The sequence below is a fragment of the Mycetomoellerius zeteki genome, unplaced genomic scaffold, assembly GCF_001594055.1.
Source record: "Mycetomoellerius zeteki isolate Tzet28-1 unplaced genomic scaffold, Tzet1.0 scaffold343, whole genome shotgun sequence".
NCBI classification, from domain to species: domain Eukaryota; kingdom Metazoa; phylum Arthropoda; class Insecta; order Hymenoptera; family Formicidae; genus Mycetomoellerius; species Mycetomoellerius zeteki.
Window position 1 is genome coordinate 146,849 of NW_017257331.1, and position 21,261 is coordinate 168,109.

The 21,261-nt window shown below is 32.9% G+C and overlaps 1 protein-coding gene across 15 annotated transcripts in view; it reads right to left on the reverse strand.

The window, feature by feature from the left end:
• CaMKII (Calcium/calmodulin-dependent protein kinase II) overlaps positions 1 to 21,261 on the reverse strand; it is a 123,018-nt gene that overhangs the window by 25,370 nt on the left and 76,387 nt on the right. For 10 of the 15 annotated variants that reach the window (XM_018452313.1, XM_018452312.1, XM_018452305.1 and 7 more), the window contains exons 10-11: positions 15,822 to 15,882; positions 5,409 to 5,498 (exon numbers count right to left, since the gene is read on the reverse strand). In XM_018452313.1, coding sequence (XP_018307815.1) covers positions 5,409 to 5,498; positions 15,822 to 15,882 — 151 coding nt within the window. The remainder of the gene's footprint in view (positions 1 to 5,408; positions 5,499 to 15,821; positions 15,883 to 21,261) is intronic. The other 5 variants (XM_018452315.1, XM_018452308.1, XM_018452302.1 and 2 more) reach the window with 3 other exon arrangements.

Here is a 21,261-nt window from a genome sequence, read left to right on the forward strand (position 1 = left end):
CATCGAGATTATTATGAGAAAAGTGTGATAATACCGAGTGACAATATACACCGTAATTACGCGTAGTAGACTTACGTTATAAGAAATTATAACCCTTTCAGCTCGTCTAAATTGTAAAGAAATCCTTTATATGTTCACATGAAATTAGCGTTCATTAATTTCACATTACATTAATAATAATAATAATAATAATAATAAGAGTAAGAATAAAACTGTTTTTAATAATTATAAATTGTGTGCTTATAATTCGTTTACCGAGGCTTAACACACGCTGAAGTATTACTATTACTACTTGTAATATTAATCTTGAAAGGCTATTACGCGAATTGTCTCTTTGTTTTCCTGTGATTATGCTCATCCGAGTGTTTTATGTAGCAAAATTTGAATAAGACTTGAATAAGATTAATGTAAAGGAAACACACACACACACACACACACACACACACACACACATCGTAATAAACAGACTTAGCCGTTCAAGATTAATTTGTCGCAGCTATCGCTACTTGGACTATTCTACGAATCCATTTTCTTCAATGTACTACATGTACGATCAGAATACAAGTGAGAAAGAGAAACGCGTTAAAATTTACAATACTACATCTACTGAATTGCATAATCGTCAATTATTTCTTTGTACTAGATTGTATCACGAGAAAGCGTTGTCTAATTATAATCGAGCCTGTTCATCTTACGTTGTTAAAAATGGTCGCCTGTGCGGTAATCGCTAAAAAAAGATGCATTGCGTTAACAAGAGAACTTATGACAATGGTGGTTGCAGATAGTGGTAGATTTTTTACTTCGCGACATACACCTATAAATAAATTAATTCATGTTGTACACGCGTAAATTGCCAGTGAATTATTCCCGAAAAGAAGGTGTAGGCGAAAAAAGAATAATCACGACGTATATATAACTAAAGCGCGTAACGAAGCCGATGCGTGAGTGACACGAAATCAATGAACTTTAGACCCGATTTGTGTAAATGCGAAGAATCAGGATCTGCTGTAAACCAGAGCAACTTACGCCTTCACTGTTTCCTTTTCTTGGAATAACGCATTATATCCAATTGCTTAAATGCTAGTTGTGTTTATAATTTTCATTACAATTTATATGTAATCTACATAACAGTATATGTATGTAATTTTTTCTCTTGGAACATATAATGAAAAATGATTAATCGATTAATAATTTAATTTAATTTCTTTTTATCGTCGCCCTTGTTACACAGATCCTTGAAATATCGACCGTTTTTATTTCAAGTAGAAAAACGAGCGAGATTACCAGACGATATACGCCATGTATGAGATGTTAAATAATTAAATGTTGATCAATGGTTCTCTCTCTCCACGTGTACGAGTTACACGATGTTTATATTAAAGCGTTGATTACTCGTGCTTTATTCATCGTCTACTTGACTTTTCGGGAAAAAAAAAAAATATTTGACGCAAAATATTACGCGCGTGAGCGTTCTTCAATCTTTGTTTTCCAGCTAATTCTGGAAGTTAAGCGTCAGTAACGTCCGGTAATCCGTGCGTGTGAGTGAACAAATGCAATCGCAATGATTACATTTCCGTTATCGAATGATATGATGAACGTGTCTTGAAGAGAATTGCGCTCGGTCTATGGTGTTTGTAATCTAATAATATACGGTGCATTCTTTCATTTGCTGTTATAATACGCGTGCGCACGTCATTCGTCTACATGTGTTATGGATTTGTGAGCATCGGCTATTGGGGCACAAAACAACAGTGTTATCACTTCTCTCACACAGCTGTATACTTGGTGCTTTGCCTTTACGGTATCTGTTATGGGAGACAGACACGAGTACAGAGCCACCTGATTTGTGCGGACGTGTATATGTGTGTTCGAATGAAAGCATGGAAAACAGATGGCATCGATTCACTTTCATTTTAGTTTATTTTGGTGAATATATTTCAACACCATCGGCCGCGCATAAAATACAGGGTCACGCGAGTTTGTATATGCAAAGTGTATTCAAAATTGCATTTGTTAGACAATATAAATATCCAGCGAAATTATGAAAGTTGGATATCAAAACCAGTATCTTTGTGCATGAATAAAAAAGAAAGTTCGAGTAAATAAATACCTATCAATTAATTTATTATATCTCTCCGTAAACGTTAACGCGATAACACGTCAATTATAAGTAAGAAATATGAATTCGCGTGACGCTGACAGGGATGAGGAATGAGTTTTTTCGTGTCGCGTGTAGAATGTTTTAAAATTCGAAAGCGAACGTTGTTCTTGGATATCCGGCAAATTATATGCTGTGACGTATAGGAGAGGAGATATACAGATTCATGCAAAGATAATTTGGATTGTACTTTCTCACCCTATATGCAAAACACAAAATTTCATTTATTCGTTGAAATATTATTACAGCTGTAATCTAATAATCTACGAGTAATAATGGACTATCATTCATTCATTTTGTTTTGAAACCGCAGCTAATAATAAACTGGAAACTATTTTATACATTAGGTACAAAATATTCAATTTCGGGATACATATTTTTTAAATGTAAAATTTTCAAATTTTTTAAATGCAATACACTCTTAAATTGGTTATTTGCGTAAATCAAAATTTATTAGTTCGTTTGTTCAATGTGTTTGATCGTTATATGCCAATGTAATATGAAACGGATGAATGTGTCTCGAGAGTACGATCCTATGTTTCTATCGAAATCTCTTAAAGGAATTTTACTTTGCTAGAGAATGTAGGAACGGGAAAAATCTGACAAAAATTTCTTCGGATACGCGAAAGAAAAGAACGGATGATATCTGATCGATATCGACGCGGTATGAGTATTAAACCGAAATAAAGATACTTCAAAATTTTCGAATAAAATAACGCGAATTCAAGTTTACAGACATAATTACAACTGAGAAAAATATGAGGAACGCGTTAAAACGTGCAGATCTTATATATATGTGACATTCCGCGCTTGTTTAATGTGATTTGAATACTTCCTTCCATTTTAACGAGTTCTAGTCTATACGATACATTATGATTTCTCGTGAACATGCAACATAACAACATTCGCGTTGTAAAGCATATTTTAATAACCATCGATTACACCTGACTTGCGTACAACGAATTGTATTCGCAAAGTGAGAGAAGATAGCTTTGGGATGCACTGTCACGTGTTTTGCGTACGCGTGTATGTGTCAGAAAGTGTGTCAGAACAGGGAGGGCATCATCGCACACGATAGAGAAGTTGCGAGAAACATCGACTACCAGAGTTAGTCAGGAACTTGAAAGACAGCTCGTACGAGAGAAGACAAATTCGAAGATGATAACGTAGAAACTAGGTAGACTCAATACCTGTGTATATTAGGTCGATGATGAGGGTATGTAAAATATGTTTAATATACTTCGCGTTAATGCTTACTACTAGATACGGCTATTTTATAAATTTCAAACAATACTGACAAGTGTTAATTGTATCGTGTCAGTATGAGATACTCTTATAAGGAAAAGCAATACACAGTAACATAATTGATAAAGTTTAATAAAATTATTAACATTACTCTGATTGAAATACAATTTAAATATTTTAAATAAAGGTTTCTGCGTGCGCGCGTGCGTAAATTTTATAGAAATATCTCAAATTAAATTTCTTATATTTGTATGTTGACTGTCTTGCTTTTCGCTGTGTATGGATATCTTCGGTGAACTTTGAAGAACGTACACGTGCGATCGAACGCGGACAGACGGAAGACAAATAAAACACGAAAGAGATCGATCGACAAGTGTATAATCAAAAGTATCTACAGAGGCAAAGAGAAATATCAAGGCGAGATCGATTTTTCTACGGATCAGGAGGAAGGGGCAAACTAGGATCTGCGACCGAGAGTACACCTTACGGTATATAATAAAGGAATCAGCACACACAGACATGATGTTGTGCCAATAAAATTAAATCATATCGGTTCGAAAAGCATTCAACGAAAATCTGACACAAACACACTATGAAACATTATTAAAAATAACTAAACCTTCTCAAACATTTTCTCACGTATAATCAAGTATGATATCAAATATCTACAAGTATTTACAATTATTTCTCGTAATTTAACTATATCAACTTTTGTTTCAAATAAAAATAAGAGTTTAAACCATCTTTGGAATTGACGTTCCTAAACCTTTCCATGAACCTTTGCGGTATAACCGCAAGTGTATCAATAATCGGAGCACAGGTGTACGCAGGGTGGAAAAGGAATAAGCCAGAGGATAAGCAACGAGTGGATATTTAACTACTCGAGCTATCGTCCAACGATCGACTTGCACGTGAGAACGAGAGAAGTATCTCTAATGAGAGATCGATACGCGCGCGTACTTTTTACTTTTATGCGCAATATATAAGAACGTCCATGTAAATTAATCTCCCGCAGTAACTGCGATAAACATGGCATTAATGCGTTGCATCAAACAAAAAAAAAAAGATCAGGAAAGTAATTGATTCAGTTGAGTCGAATATCCTTTCTGTAACATCCCAGACATTTTTCAGACAGCCATACGCATCTTTAACAGTTCCATTATTGATACCAGCCGATGAAATTCAATTAAATTTTGTTTTCAATTAAATTTCACAAGATAATACTATTCGAATTAAATATAAATAATGAAATATAAAATTTTCACAAAATCCAACTTGATCTTTGAGTACAACAGAGCTCGATAGATAGAAATGAGATCTTCAAGTAGCTATATCATCGAATTTAAGAGGAATGTTGATCTTTATATTACGTGGTACTATACGATAAGTCGCGAACACCAAGCTGCAGTTTCTCCGCCTGTAGTCAAGTTTCTCATTAAATTCTCATAACGAGCACGCAGTAAAGAGATATATGCCGTGAATCGCTGCCGGGAACTAAGAACTTGTATATCGAGCCATTGTTATTGAGACTATCACCGATTATTCTACTCGCGTGACGACAATACCGCCGCGATGGCGACGGAATCGCTATCATAATTCAATCCAAGCTTTCGAGCACAACGGCGACGTGCTTTAACAGCTAGATGCCAACCGGCTTTAAACAAGTGCTCGTTACGACAACTGAAATTGCACGAATGATTTCTCACCAAAATGTCGTTGGCGATATCATATGAGAAGCTATTCGCGTGTTCTGCGTATAAAAGTCGATAAATATCCGTGTAAAAAAAATTTCGAATATTTATATAACATAATAAACTATCTGATTCTATCTATTCTTTGTCCGCTTATAATCGCGATCGTGAAGATCGACCGTTTTAAGCACTCGTTTTTGCACTGATAGCCTACAATTGATTCGTTATAATAATCACTGTTAAAAAAATTCAACGCGTTTTGTAATTATGAAAAAAAAAGAGAGAGAGACATAAAAAGGATGGGGATCTCCTACCTTTAACATCATCGTCTTCGATCGTTGTGCTGCTGTCAGTGGATTCCTTCACTTGAGAGCCATCACCCTTCTTCGTGATAATGCTTCGACCTGGAGTGCGCAGAGCGTTTCAGTAAATCGACATTGGGAAAGTGAAAACGAAAGAAAAATGACGAGAGGAAGAGATAGTAAAACAAAAGTAGTATCAAAGACTATAAGATAGGAACAAGAGAAAAAAAGATAAAAAGCGAGATAGAGAGTACACATAAAATGGAACGATCTTGAAATGAGGATATGGATTAGAAGGAGGATTTATTTCGAGTATTTATTTAGATCCGCGTTGCCTGATGTGTACCTCGAAACGATCTTGAGAGCATTTCCCGATTTTAAATATGCTTCACGATATAGCTAATACAAAGCTCGAGTTTGAAAGGAACGTCGTCGAGAGCTCTTCTTAATGCGACAGTTAAAAAGGGCAAGTTCGCTTGATGCCAAATGTTAATCTGAAACTAGCTTGTCGCTTAAAAAAAGTAGAGACAGACAAAGTAAGCAAATATCTCTTCTATAAATGTTTATTGAAAAAAAATGCAATCAAGTTACTACTGCTGTAATTTGTGTTGTTAATTTGTGCATATTGAAATAAAATCAAATTCATCGGTCGTTCGTTCCAGAATAATTGACGTTGTAGTAACGAATAATTACCGATTTTTTGATCATTTAAGATTCTATATTGTCGATCGAACGATATATTTTCGTTTCGATGTGATTATGTACAATCTTTTTTCTACATCTTCCGTAATTCAATTTCATACCTTATATTTTTATACGTCATAACCTTCGAGTTTACAAAAGAGAATATACATTTTCTCTCGCAAAGAAGAAATTCGCGTGTATACATTTACATATGTTATACATATATATTTTTTATTTATATACGATATAAAAGAAGAAAATGAGAAAGAAATTCTATCTTTCGAATATAACATATATTGTTTACAGTTCTTTACAATTATATATTTCATGTTCCTTCCAAATTCTAGCTTTAACAAGTGCGACTCTAATTTGTATTCGTTAATTATTTTAGCCTAGTTACCAATTGTAAAATTTATCCTTAATATTACTATATAAATAAATAATTCATTATTTACGTTTTCAACATGCAGAATTAAAATAAGTGTTTGCCGTACTTTGCAAATACGTATTATAGGGATTCTTAAGAAAAATTAAAATAAAGTAATGAGTAGAACAAATTTATGAACAACGCAAAAATGTGGTAATCAAATAGCTAAAGATCGTTGAGAATCAAGATATATGTATAATCGGATTGTACATTGGATTGGATATGATGGAAATAACCATTCCAAAGGAAGACGAAGCGAATCAGACAAGACAAACAGACAGAAAAAGACTCAACGCAAAAGTCAAACATTGGAGTGAATGCGTTCATGCTATGATAAACTGTTTTCATTCACGTGACTTGTATCGATGCGTCAATTTATTTTAATATTGGAACGAGTATAATCCCACTTCGTTTATCTAATGGAATCATACCTTCAGAATTCTATACATACGTACATACAACTGTGCTTGACGAAAGCGTCACTTACAAATAGATATCTTGTGTGGAGGCAGCAAATGCGTATCCTTTTACTAAACTCTTCGGAAACTTTCCGAGGATTGAGTGAGTCAATAAAGTATTAAAAAATGCAAGACAGAGTGTAAACGCATGCAATTCAGTACAGCGAAACAAATATTTAACTAGCGACTTCTACCACATCGTCTTGTTGTTAAAATACACGCTCAAGATATGAAGAACAAATTGTGATATGGACTGTAGAACGATTTCATTCAACTTGTGATAAAAATTATGTTTTAAACGCACTTAAATTAAAAGAAATTAAAAAGAAAAAAGAGATGAAATGCGTCATAAAAGTGTAAAGTAACTTTGGTTTCGTTTCCGACTAATTGTAACGAAAAGTTGACAAGTTTCGCGAGACAATACTAAGCATTACTTCATTTTAGAAGAACTTAATAGAAAATAAAGATTAACTTATATAAATCTCTTTTTATTACTTACTACTAAAAACTTTATTTATAGACATTTATTTTGGAATATAAAACGCTTCTGTTTAATAAATTAATGTTTTTAACTTTCTCTTAGTATTCCATACATATAAAACAATGTATAGAAACAACATTTTTAATATTTTAAAAATTAAATAAGCGCGATTCTCAAGATATATCAAATGTAATCAATCCGTCCGTTCGTTTGACGATATGAGTTAATAAGGAAGACAAATTGATACGAAAGAAAAAGCAGTGGAACTGCTAGAGATATGAAAATGAAATTATTCTCAGGTTATCGATCAGAAATTCGCGCAGTAGAAGTAGCCATCTGACCAGTAACGAATCCTTATCTTTTGCATGTATTTTTATCACATAAAAGTCAACGAATATTTGCGACTCTCTGGTTCTGTGTATCGATTCATTGAAATTGCTATCGGAATAAGAACATTTTACACATTTTTGATTCAACACTTTCTGGAAACAAAATTATTTAGGAATTCGTATCTATATTTAACATTCCTAAAACAGTTGAAAATTTGAGAAATAACAAAATTTATTTTTTTAATTTGATCGCAAGGAAAAAAACATCAACATCTTATTTTACTTTTAATACTAACGTCTATCTTCAGTATCTAAATAAATTAATTCAAATTTAGCTGCAATAGCTTGGGAGAGATAATGTCCCTTTAAAATTATTGCTGGAATCAGAATACTCGGCAAAAAAAAGATAGAGTATTTAGTGCGAATACTCAAGCCATATATGACATGTATAATGTACAAACGCATTCGTGCGAGATATAAAAAGCATAAGCAAAAAGAGAGAGTCAGAGAACGACATACGAATAGTTAACGCGTGAATTAGCGAATCGAAAAGCGAAAGCATGCCAGAATGCCAAGAGAGGGACGACGATTCGTATGGAGATCCAGCGTTTTCAAGCCGGATTAACGCCATTCGGCCCTGGAATGAAGAACTTCATTCTTGTGTCGGATAAAAGAACATTGAAACATTCAACCGGTTCGACTTAAACAACAACACAACGTACCTTCATTGCGGATTATTTTCGTTAATAATCAAAACTTGTCTTGTAATTGAATTCGCTATAAAAATATCGCTATAAAGAATATCGCTATAAAAATATGATAAATGGAATAAAATATCATAATAGTATTTTAATTTATATTTAACAAAAAAATTGAGCAATATTGCAAAATAAGCGATAATTTTTTTAAATAATTATAATATATAGGACATTTTATCTAAAGTTCTAAAACAGAAATATTTTTTCTATTTTTATACATTAAAAAATAAACTTTTGAGATAAATTGTAAAATATTTTTTATCGAAGTTTTTTCGAGGTAAAATTCGATTTCAGCCGGAAGTCCTCCTCGCGAACTGATCGTCCCTCATGATATAATATCGATTGTATATTGTGTATAACGTCTTGTGTACATTCGAGAATTCGTGTGTGCGTGATATATCGTTTATCACTCGAGTCCTATTCTATTATCAAATTGAGTAGAAGCGTCGAAAAAAAATCATCGCAAGAATAAAGCGCATCCATTTTGCACCTCCGACCCATTTCGCGCACTACGGTCTACCTTCGTCAAAAAAATCAGTCATAGATAGTAGATAAAGGTAAAGATAAATAGATATGTAAAAAGAAAAAGAGAGAGAGAGAGAGAGAGAGATTTATTCGTCAATGCTGTGGTTGCTCGTATTCTCTCAACGGAGGACATTGGCAGACGGGCAAAGCCCTATAGTTCGAAAATTCATGGATTCATGGATTCTGGAAACCCTCGAGAAGATTCTATGCGTAGTTTGAGATTCATAAACCCATACGTAATTCGCGCAATTCTGCCAATCGCGAAATACACGTGGCTAGAAATACATAAATTTACACTGCGCCCAAAATTCATGGCCGCGAGAAACGCTCACTCTTGATTTAAACGTTTGCTTTATAGCTCCCAGAAAACATTGTATAAATTGAATTAGCATGAAACCTAGACTGTAATTTTATCAATAAATTATATTAAAAGCTTTTTTACATAATTTATTTTTTATTGAACTATATCGCGATATTTTTTATGTACACACGCGAATGAATAGAAAATCATGTTAGATTAGCTTTGTATAATATCCAATTTTAAGAAGGATATTGCTACAATCTATGATGTTTACACATCGCAACAATAAATACATAAGACTTACAAAGTACATAAGTGTATCTTTATGGAAAAGTTCTCATACATATAGGATGTAATATTTTGTACCGTGTCACGAAGGTAAAATTTATATTCTTTCGTTGCGCCAAGAGAGAGACAATATTTCTCTTAATATGTATTAATGAATATGGTTGCTGCTTTGGAGAGAATACGAGCAACGAGAACCTAAGATGTGTGAATATGCAATCGGAAAATAATGAATGAGTCTGCAAGTCGATCTATCGATGATCCTTTGTAAAGGATCTATGATCTACCATACACGTCGTAAGATCTAAAACACAATTTGTGATCCATTATGAAATGCTGCGCGAAAATTCCTGTGATAATATACGAGTACTGTAATTTCCGCTAATTATCGTCGACACTATCACTGACTCACAGAAAGAGAAAGAAAATGCGAGTTATCGCGAATTATCTAAATCAACTGAGTTATACATGAATGATCTATTTGTAAGGAATGACGACTGACGATATAATCAAGATTTCATATTTCAATATGGCGAGCTTCGCGAGTGTCATTTGGGATGCTACCTAAATTTAAGGATGAATTATTTTATTTTTGCATTAAATATCCATATTATTCCGATCTCCAATTAATAATATTAGTTATAAAAGTTTAAAAAAATACTTGGATTAATTTTACAAATTGCTGTCGAATCAATTTTGTCAGAAGTTTACCTCATGCGATAACTAATCAAATAATATAAAGAATCGATAAATATAGCTTAGAAAAGAAATATTAATTTTATTGAAACGATGTCTTTAGCATAACAATTCAGTAAATGTTGTCATGTGGTTACTTCGACATAGACTTTATCGTGAGATTAAGAGAATAAAAAATTCTCTTCAAAATCGCATCTACTGACGAAAGCAGAGAATCACGTGGAACTGATCCGTAACGATTGGTTTTGGGAAGAACGTTGTGTGCCAATTCCGTATGTTTGTTTTAGATCACAGACGACGCAATCGTGTGAGATTTAAATGAAATTTAAATATATACGCTCGATAGTGATAGATAGACTCCTTTTTAATTTTTCACTTGCTTTCCAGGGTACCGAAATGGAATCGAAAGTTAAGCTCGCTTTTCACGTCAGCTTTTCGCCGCCCGATCAAATTTATTAACGCGTGATATAAAATGTAATATTGTTTCTTCAAACAGATTTTCGACAGTTATTATTTTTGCAAGACCGGTTCTTCTATCATAAGTTGTCTCGATCAAGATACGACGTGAAAAGCAATTCGACTAAACAAACCATCGATAACTCTCGATCTGTATTTCGTTCGGAGTTTGTCGCGGAGCTCTTAAAGCCGATTTTCATAATAACAGTGTGCCAAAAGCTCAAGGATAATAGCCTTTCTCCCTCTCCCAAAAACAAAAGGTAAAGCCGAAGTGGGGAATGAAGTCGCGTGCCAAGAGGGGAGCGCGGAAAAGTTGGAAGAGCTTACAGTTCGAGAGTCGGCTCAAGGCGATAAAATAAATTTAATTAAAGTCAAAGTTCGAGCTTTGGCGACGGTTTCTACGAGAGAGAAAGAGAGAGAGAGAGAGAGAGAGAGAGAGAGAGAAAAAGGGAGGGGAAAAAGGGAGGAAGGAGGGCATTAGAAGAAAACTCAAGACACGGGAGTTAATTGTTTCGCAGTCACTCGAACAAAGATTCGCGCCAAATGTAGAACGAGGATGGGCATATGAAAGAGAAGAGCCGTTCGTATGTAAATAAAAACGGTATCATCTCACTCGAGAACAATTTTCCGCCACAGTATACAAGATCGAGTATTAGAAAATAACTGGTGACAAAAAATTTTTTACCGCAAAAATGATACTTCGAAATATAAGATATTTTGAAAAATCGATGATCCTTTAGTTGAATTATTACGTACATTATACTTTTATATAATATTAGAGAAATAATTTGCATAAAATTTAAAAAAACCGCAAATAATTGTTTATTAAGACTGCGAAATATAACAACAGATCTAAAAAAAAAAATAAGATATCCAAGTTTAACCGAGACGTTTTGTAGATAAAAAATTCTACGTTTATCTACAAGCATATAGCGTTGTACAAACTATAAACTGCACAGTCTTAATTCTCAATTGCAGCAAGACAGAAGAAAAATCTGGCATATCCTGTATCAAATGATATTTGAACATAAATACCAATCATATCATGTTTTAATCCTTTTTCCGAAATAGATGAATTAATTTTTTGTCACAATAGAAAGTTTTTCAGGCCTAAGGATATCGCAGAATTTTTCATTATCATGTAAATTCTCGATTCAAAATAGTCTTCGATTTGTGTAATTGTTTAATCCAGCAATTCGCGACGAACTATGCAAACTATCCCCGACATTCTATAAATATGTGAGCATATCCTTGAAATATCATTAAAAATGACAAAAATAGACATAGACACGTATAGGTACATACTCTAACACCGATTGTAAAAGATAAAACGCACGTGTGTTATACAGATACATGGTACACGTGTATCATCGAATCTACTAATGCAAGATGCTTAGCTACTTGTCAATCTAAAAAGAGGGGCAAGGGGCGAGAGTCGAGGCACACTCTAGGGATATTCTTCGGTTGCTATACATATACGTACATACATATGTACATACATATATGTATAGATGCATATGCCATACATAACGTGACATATTATCTGTCAAACAACTATTACAGGTGTGGAACGAATCCACATGTATTTACGCTATTCGAGCAAATAGTAGCGAGATGTGTACATATACATATATGTATGCATATATGCAATGTTTATAATGACCCATATTCGCTCTTAAAAGAGCAGATTCATTTTTATGTAAAAACTGGAATTAATGCTGCACAAATCACAGCTGAGAATGTTGCTTATTTTAAAAAATTTCCTTTTTTTTTAATTTGTAATTTCTACATATATTTTACTACTTCTGTAATAATTTACTAATTTTGTACGTATTACATGGACTTCGAAAAATACAAATCTAAATATTGTTTATAAAAAATTTTTCATAAATTATAAAATATATAACTTTCTATTAACATTTTTATTTATGTGTATTTATACTTACTGATTATTTATTATCATATTCCTAACAATATAATTTATTACCAATCTTTAAAGAATACAACAATGATCTATATAATACTCCAATATTTCTATATAAATCGATGACAAGATATCAATGATGTCTAAAAACTAATTTTAACTTTCCAAACATTTATCATATTTCGAATGTCAAATATATGTAGCACGAATAAGGGTAAAAAGCGCTCTAAATTTGCTCTAAATTATTTAGGACTGTGTCAATCCGATGATCAAGAGTTTCCAAACTAAAAATATTTTCAGAAAAAAGATGATATACTAAACTTAATGATTAAAATATATTAAATATAATGATTAATATATTCTCTTTATTTAATTTAAAAAACGGAAAATTAAGCAGTTGTTTCTATAATTTTAATTGTGATTGAATTCTTCTAGACTCCATATCAATTAGCAAAACTGCATATACTTTTCTATTATTCATCCAATCTTTGAAAAACTTTATGTTCTCAATATGTTCACTTGTTTCTCTGTCTCTCTCTCTCTCTCTCTCTCTCTCTTTCTAAAAATGAGAGAGACAGAAGATATATTAATTATAAAGATGGAAAAGTGAAGTTTGGAAACCATTGACACAAAAATGGAAATAATCAACATTAATAAAACGTACAGTCATTCATAGGGGAATCTCGCTAGTGGACCGAAACAGTTGAGCTATTTTTCGTTTCGATCCGTTGAAATTTTTCGCCTTCCATAGATCTTTCCAATTTCGCTAACTATTCACACATTCGCGGTATACCTAATTCTTAAAAGTCGCAATTTAACACACAATTACGCGTTTTCTTTGCACAATAATAAAATCATTTCTAATAATACAATTATTATTGTGTGCGTTGTGTTACTATTTTCAAATCTTAATTCCGGTTGGTTTATCTCCTTATCCCAATTATCTTTCTAATTAAAATTTGTTCATTCTACTAATGATCCAACACACAACATTAAGAAATCGATAATTGAAAATTAGAGATAATTGATATCGATGTAGTCTGTTTTGAGACAAATAGATCGGATTGAATTAATTGATTATTCTGCCCTGACTTTCACCAGCTTTGTAGTAAGTTTAATACGTCCCGTGCAGTTAGCAATTTCGTGATATCTAATATAAACTACTTGTTTGCGTCGTGATAAGTGATTTATGAAATTCAATTTTTATTAAACATTATTATGACGACAAGATCGCCCGATTATTTCCACGTTTTCCCATATTTCGAAATTCTTATGTACATTTTTTCTCGAGAATCGAAAAGCCAGTAAAACATCTAGAAAACAATTATCCATTTTAAATACGGGACATAAAATCTGCGTATAGATTTTGCATTTTTCACCAATCATAAAATTCTAATACAAGTATGTGTGTTCCTAATTTTTAATTGTTGATTTAAAAAATGACTATAAAATCTAATTTTAAGGATAATGGGGAACACACCTCGATAATACAACAATTTATTAATAACTTCGTTTCCTATATAGGTATTATTCTTACAAGCTTGGACAAAAAGTTTGTCGTAATAAATAAGAAATTTCAGATAAGCGATTTTTAATAAAATATTTTGTGTAGACGATAAAATTTGTTGACAAACATGTTTAGACGGAGAGATGCATAGCGAATTTAACTGATTTAAATTTTATTGAACTTTCAGAGATCCCCGAGTGCTGTTGTAATTCTTACGACAAATGATCACTCACGATATATTAAACGATTGATTACGATAGCGATTGAAAGAATGTTTTGAAGAAACACAAGATAATCCAATGATTTGCCTAGCTTCTATCAAATTATTTTTCGATGGAGTGATAACGATGGCGATTCAATGAAAGAGAAAACTGCTTGAGTCCACTGCGACGACAATTTGCGTTACCCAGAATTTTCGTTTCGCAAGAAACGTGTATGTGCGTGGAGTTCAATACCTTACTTCTCAATTATAAACATACATATTTTCTTAATCCTTTCATTATTCATAATTATATATAAACTTATATATAAACACTTGAATGCAGGAAATAGTTTCATAAACAATAAACATATCTTCTTATTAATATAAATGTTGCTTTGCACCATTTATAGTTTACGTAGATACACAATAAAAGTGATCAATATACAATTACAATTTTTGTTTACTAGTAATTTAAAAAAAAAAACATGATACTGCAACGAAAGGATTAAAATTTGGGATAGTTGCTTGCCTCTACAACGAAAGTTATATAGATATAAGTTATATAGACATAAGTTATGTTATACGACATAAAATAAATCATATATGTCCAATGTAAACAATTATAAATTCTTGCGCTCTGGGTAACGTGCCACAGTCCTTGCAGGATATGAAGTGCGAGCCATGTGCATCGACTATATAAAGTATACGAAATAGGTAGGGATGAACATCATATCGTGATAACCAATATGACGAGTGAGCGAGGATAAAATATGATTATTTGTTTATAATATGCGCTTAATTAGCTACGAAACTCGCATGAACAATAATTTTCGGATAACCGATACGGTCAATTATTCATGACCATCATGCTGTTATTATAACTTTTTAATTCCTTACTCAACCTCGCTCCTTCGATCATTTAATACAAGGTTGTCAAAGATAGGACTCTAGTTTATTTCTGTGCACGAGCAAAGATATACACAGGTGCTCCATTCTGCAGTCGTTTCTATGAGACAGAAAATATCAATACAATAGAACTTGATGCAAAAATTTTGTATCAATCCTCATAACACTGTCAAGATAAAATTGACAGTTTGTTATTCATTGTGATACAGTGGTTATAAGATAACATATTTAATAAGAACGACACTGCACAACTGCATTATAAAGCACCTTTCGAAAAGAGCGAAAAGACAGATGAATAGTTCTTCTATGTGGCGAAAGTGCAAGACGAATAAACGACAGGAGAAAAGGAGAGAGATGTAATTTTGTTAAGGTAGGTTGTTGAAGGGATGTATACAGAGATATGGAGATGTAAAGTTTAACGGAAGATATAAAAGTACTGTCTGTCGTGGTCCGTGTAGAGCGCTGAAGAGGGCCGGAGGTACTTACCCTGTGCATCATACTTACTGGAAAAGTTCCGCGTCGCCAGCATGGTCGTCAATATAGCGCCCTGCAAGTGAAAAGCAAAGACGATTACCATTAGTTTTCGCGGTCAGATAACATCAGTGAAGTAAAACAAACATGATGACGTAAAAGGATAGAAAAGATAGAAAATTCTTGATGGCAGTAGAAAATTTTGTTCTTTCATAAAAATAAAATAAAAATAGCATTAATAAAAAGACATCAAAAATAGAATGTATACTATCACATGTACATATAGAATATTAGGTTAAGCTATTGATTAATCTATTATAATTTGATGCAAAAAGATCAATAGGAGTCAATCGTGTGCACGATTATGATAAATGTTTGGGAAAAGTTCAAAAACTACCGCATCATGATAGGCTTTTAATTACGGGAAATAATTCGAAGACAAGCGAGTCCGCGACTGATAGGCGACCTTAAGAGTGAGGTCGAATGATTATACAGAGTTTCGGGTTGAAGTTTACTCGTAAACTCTCGTCTTTCATCAAGCTCGGTGACATTCGCGGCAAGTTGGGAACATTGTCGCACAGAATGACAACATTTCACTGTGTTCCATAGCAAACAGTTCGAGATGCGTCGCCGAACTTTATGTAATAAGCCTGTCCGTCGGACGAGCGAATCGGAGATTCGCAAATGTGTTCGGACGGATATTCCACGTCTGTTATCTCTAAAATGAAACGATATTTTATCTCGCCCGTCTGTTTCAAATCACGCCCGATTAGTAACATTGCTCATTTCCGTTTTACATTCGAATTACGCGACTAATTAAATAACAAAGTCTTGATAGAGATTTATCGATATCATCTATATCTCTTACACGAGTAAGTAGAATATTATCAAATTTCAAAATAGCGTCACAAAATTACATTAATCCCGAAATTTGTTTTTATTAAGTCAAATTTTTACACGGCAACAACTTACTGACCGCATAATTTAAAAGAAAATCTTTATGCTCTTATTCACGGTTATTTTAAAGATACACTTAGCGAATTTCCAACCTCATTCAATATTTCACAGTCATAAAAGTGCAATTTTATCTCTTTTACTTCTTCTCTCTCTCTCTTTAGGAATTTTAATAAATCTGACTTACAAGGGAAGTTTCACAACTGTCCGGAACCGATTTGATTCTCCATGAAATATGTTATAAAACACGAAAATCTAAGAGACACGTATTTTTTTATACGTGCGCTAACTCATGTTTAAGGGGTGAAACACCCCTTTGAAAAAAAAAACGATATTTTTCTTTCGAGGCGAATATCGTCGGAAGTATAAAAGATAGAAAAAAATTTTTTAAGCAAAAGTTGTACGGTTTCAAGAGTACTTCAATGTTGTGAAGAAAAACAAATTAAAAAAATTTTTTTGTTTAACAATTGTTAACAAAAATTTAAAAAATTTTTTTTCTTCATAACAAGAGGTGTTTCACCTCTTAAACATGAATTAGCGCACATATAAAAAAATACGTGTCTCTTAGATTTTCGTGTTTTACAACATATTTTATGGAGAATCAAATCGGTTCCGGACAGTTGTGAAACTTCCCTTGTTAGTTAATCACACTAAATGTTGGACAAACTAGCAACTACGAATTTGCGCATTAGTTACATACTTTTTAATGCGTTTAAATTAATTAAGAATATTACACACGACGAACAATGATAATATAAGGTTGTCAAATATCTCCCTTCCGCTTTATTGCTCTTTAAAAAGTGTTACAGTGATCGGATTTAGTTCAAATATGCGCCGTTTTGTTCGATAATCTGTTTCCATCTAGACGGCAACTTCATAATACCCCCCTCGTAGAAGCCCCCCTCCTTACTTGCGAAGAACTCGGACAGCCACTTTTCACAATCCTGTATTGAGTTCAACTTTACACCACCAAGGGCGTTCGCCATGGACAAGAACAGGTGGTAATCACTTGGCGCTATGTCCGGGCTATATGGTGGATGCGATAAAACCTCCCATCCGAGCTCCCGTAGCTTCTGACGAGTCATCAACGAAATAGCGCGAATTTCGGCGTTAGTGAACTCCATGTTTACACGTCTATAACTGTTGAACGCAATATCCAAACTAATCATGCATAGCGTCGTTTTGTAGGTTATGTCAAGACCTTTGAAATGGTGTATAGTATTGCCAGATACGACCTCTGTAGCGCTTTGTACATAGCCGCGAAATTCAAAAGACAAAAAAGCGGAAGGGAGATATTTGACAACCTAATATATCAATAATTGAATTAAAAACAAATAGTAATCCTTTTAAAGGAAAGGTAAAACAATTAATTTTTACTTCTTGTCACCAAACTATTCCATATTAAAACGGATATTTCATTTTTGTCATAAAACGATGTAAAAGCGTTTTTACACAAAAACTAAAACACTTCTCTCCTTTCATCGTTTGATCTATATCAATCTTTACCCCTATTATTGCTTTTAGAAATATACAGAGTAATAGTAAACGCTAATTGAAAATCATTCGACCTGTGCAAATCGATGGGTGTGTTGTTATACTTAAAAATATATGGAATGTTTCGCAGTCCTAAATAATTCTACATCATTCTGTGTATAGCGAACACACACAATATAAATATCGTGAAGATGTCATATTATCGATATTCGTTATTATACTTTCACCGTACCTAACGCTAAGGCGAACGATAGCACGTTGCCAGACGTCAAACTGACAGTGATTAAAATTTCATTACTTCGGACACGGTTGCCTCCTATTGTCTGTACAACATAAATTTATTCTTCAGTGCTCGCATGTCTCAATCTGCGCGAGAACAAACGAACGAACAAGCGGAGGGTGTCATTAAACTTCCTAGGCATTTGCACTTTTATGAGTCAGATTTTAATCAGTATTCAGATGGTTACTTTGACGTCCCTGTCATTTCTATGTGCTTGACTGATTACTTGCCTCTAACGCGAGTTCGCTACTACGATTTCGATAAAACTGGAACTTGAAGAAACACGATAGAAGAGCAAGGCCTCGTAAGTGTCTCAAAATTTATTGAGTCTCTAATAATGAATATAAATTGATAATATTATAAGGTAATTTGTCTTTTATGACAAAACAAAATCGCATTATCAATTTCTCCAAGTGAAGTAATGTAAATTATAATATAAATTAGAAATTTTCTAATTTATATTATAATTTACTGTTTTACATAAACATGGATTTATCTATTGTTATTGCATAATATTGACAAAATCAAATCATTATTGTTGCGCTAAAATCGTGAGGAAAAAAAAACGGTATCTTTATCAACGCCATGCAAAGCAAAAGAGATAATTCTATCATTGTTACATGATTGCACATCGATTTCACTGATTAACAATGAAACAATTTTTTATCAATATAAAAAAAGAAGCATTTATTTTCAAAATTATATTTTGTTTTTAATATTATTTGATAGAATATAAATAAACGATTATAAATGAAAATTAAAAAGAAACAAGGTATTATTGATAGTATTATTGAAATTACAATTTTCAAATGCTTATAAAGTTTACCGGCTAGTCATTCATTTCATTACGGAGGAGCTTGATAATTGGCTTGCCGTGATATTTGATTCTCACAGAGGCAACTTCACCTCGCGCAAAAAATACGATCGCTGTGACTAAATAAATGCTATATATAATTAACCTAGGTACCCAATTATAATTACGTCACGCAAGGGTATAGACGAACATGAACTTGATCGATTTTGCGCGCTTGCTGTCGTCGACTGTTATTAAGATAACGATATCAAGTACATTTGCGAGAGAAGCAAATTTTAATACTTTTAATGTAATTCGAGCCGGTTTCGAAACGTATTATTCTCATCTGAACGCATGAAAATGATCTATTACACATTACAGTAATGTCGTTTTTCAACGACATTAAAATCCATTTGGTATACGAAGTTACAGCTTAGTTTCAGCAAATGTAATATAACAATATCTCTATAATAATATCTCTTTATTATTTCATGTCAAAAATATTCAACCGGCACACACACACACACACGCGCGCGCGCGTAAAGAAATTATTTAATTAAATTTTTAAGTAATCATGACTTTTCTAACATAAAACATCAATATCTTTCTATAAGAGCCAATACCTTTTTTCTCGTTTATAAAGAAACATACTTTATTCCCGATATTAAAAACGCTATTGAATTGTATAACCGTATGTTACCATATTAACCACAGTAACCATATGTACCGATTTAAATATTATGCACTTGAACGATAAGACTTGCGCACGTGTTGTTTAATCGCGATTACGAGCCATTATTGTTGGACGTTTAATAACCGTTCATACATCGTCGTTCATATCAAATAATGAAACGTTTTCTTTGCGCTTTGTTCAGGCATTGAACGACTACTATCAGTGTTGTCGTGATTATATCGTTCAATTGAGACTGTAAGCATGAAGAAATAGGTCGAAATTGCGTATCCAATTCTGCTCGTAATTTACAAGGATATAATTCTTACAAACCAATGTTCCAATTAAATAAGCATTGCTGTAGTTAACTAAGTGTAGTTTTACATTAAAAAAGCAAATGGTATATGAATCTTTGTGATACACATTTAATAAAGATAATTGGTTTAATATATATCTAATATTTTTATGAATATTAAAATTAATTAAAAACCGCGTAATTTTGTTAAAATATGAAATTTGAGATATATTTTCCTTCAAAACTTCTAGCTCAACATACAAATACAATATAAGAAAATTTAAACGACAAAAACTTTACATATAATAAGAACATATAATAAGAATTTAAAGGAATAAATTACAGTGACAATTAAAATAAATATGTATTATAAAAAGTTATTAGAGTTCGCGTTTGCGAAATTCTGTATCTAAAAAAAAATTTGTAAATGTGTCATCAACTATATAATCATTAGAACAAGAATTACAATTAATTGTACTAAAAAAATATATTATAAATCGCACTGCTCACTTAAACGCTAATTCTCGATAAAATCAACGAAATCAAATGAAATTTAAGAGATAATTGAATTTTTCACGTTCTTTCCGATGTCCATCTTTTATACAAACGTTTAATGTTTCGCGGAATTCTTGCATTCTCAGTTTCACAGTCAATTAAATCGAAATCCTTTGGGAGGGATACGCGTTTGTCCTCGCACGTGCTTCAAGTTTTCGACGCATTCCGATAACGGTGAACGAACGTTATAACACACGTGGCTCTCACACAAAAGCGGCACTCTCTGCTCTCGTACACCGCGTCGAGACTCGAGAGACGGCGATTGCAACGACAAGTAGAGTCGTACTGCTCGATGCGTGCCATCATTTAATCGTCAGTGACTTGTCGAACAGTGCCGTAGGAACGACTAGGTAGGGAGACATCATCGATTCTTGATCGAATCGACAGCTCATCACTTTGCTTTAAAAATTTTCG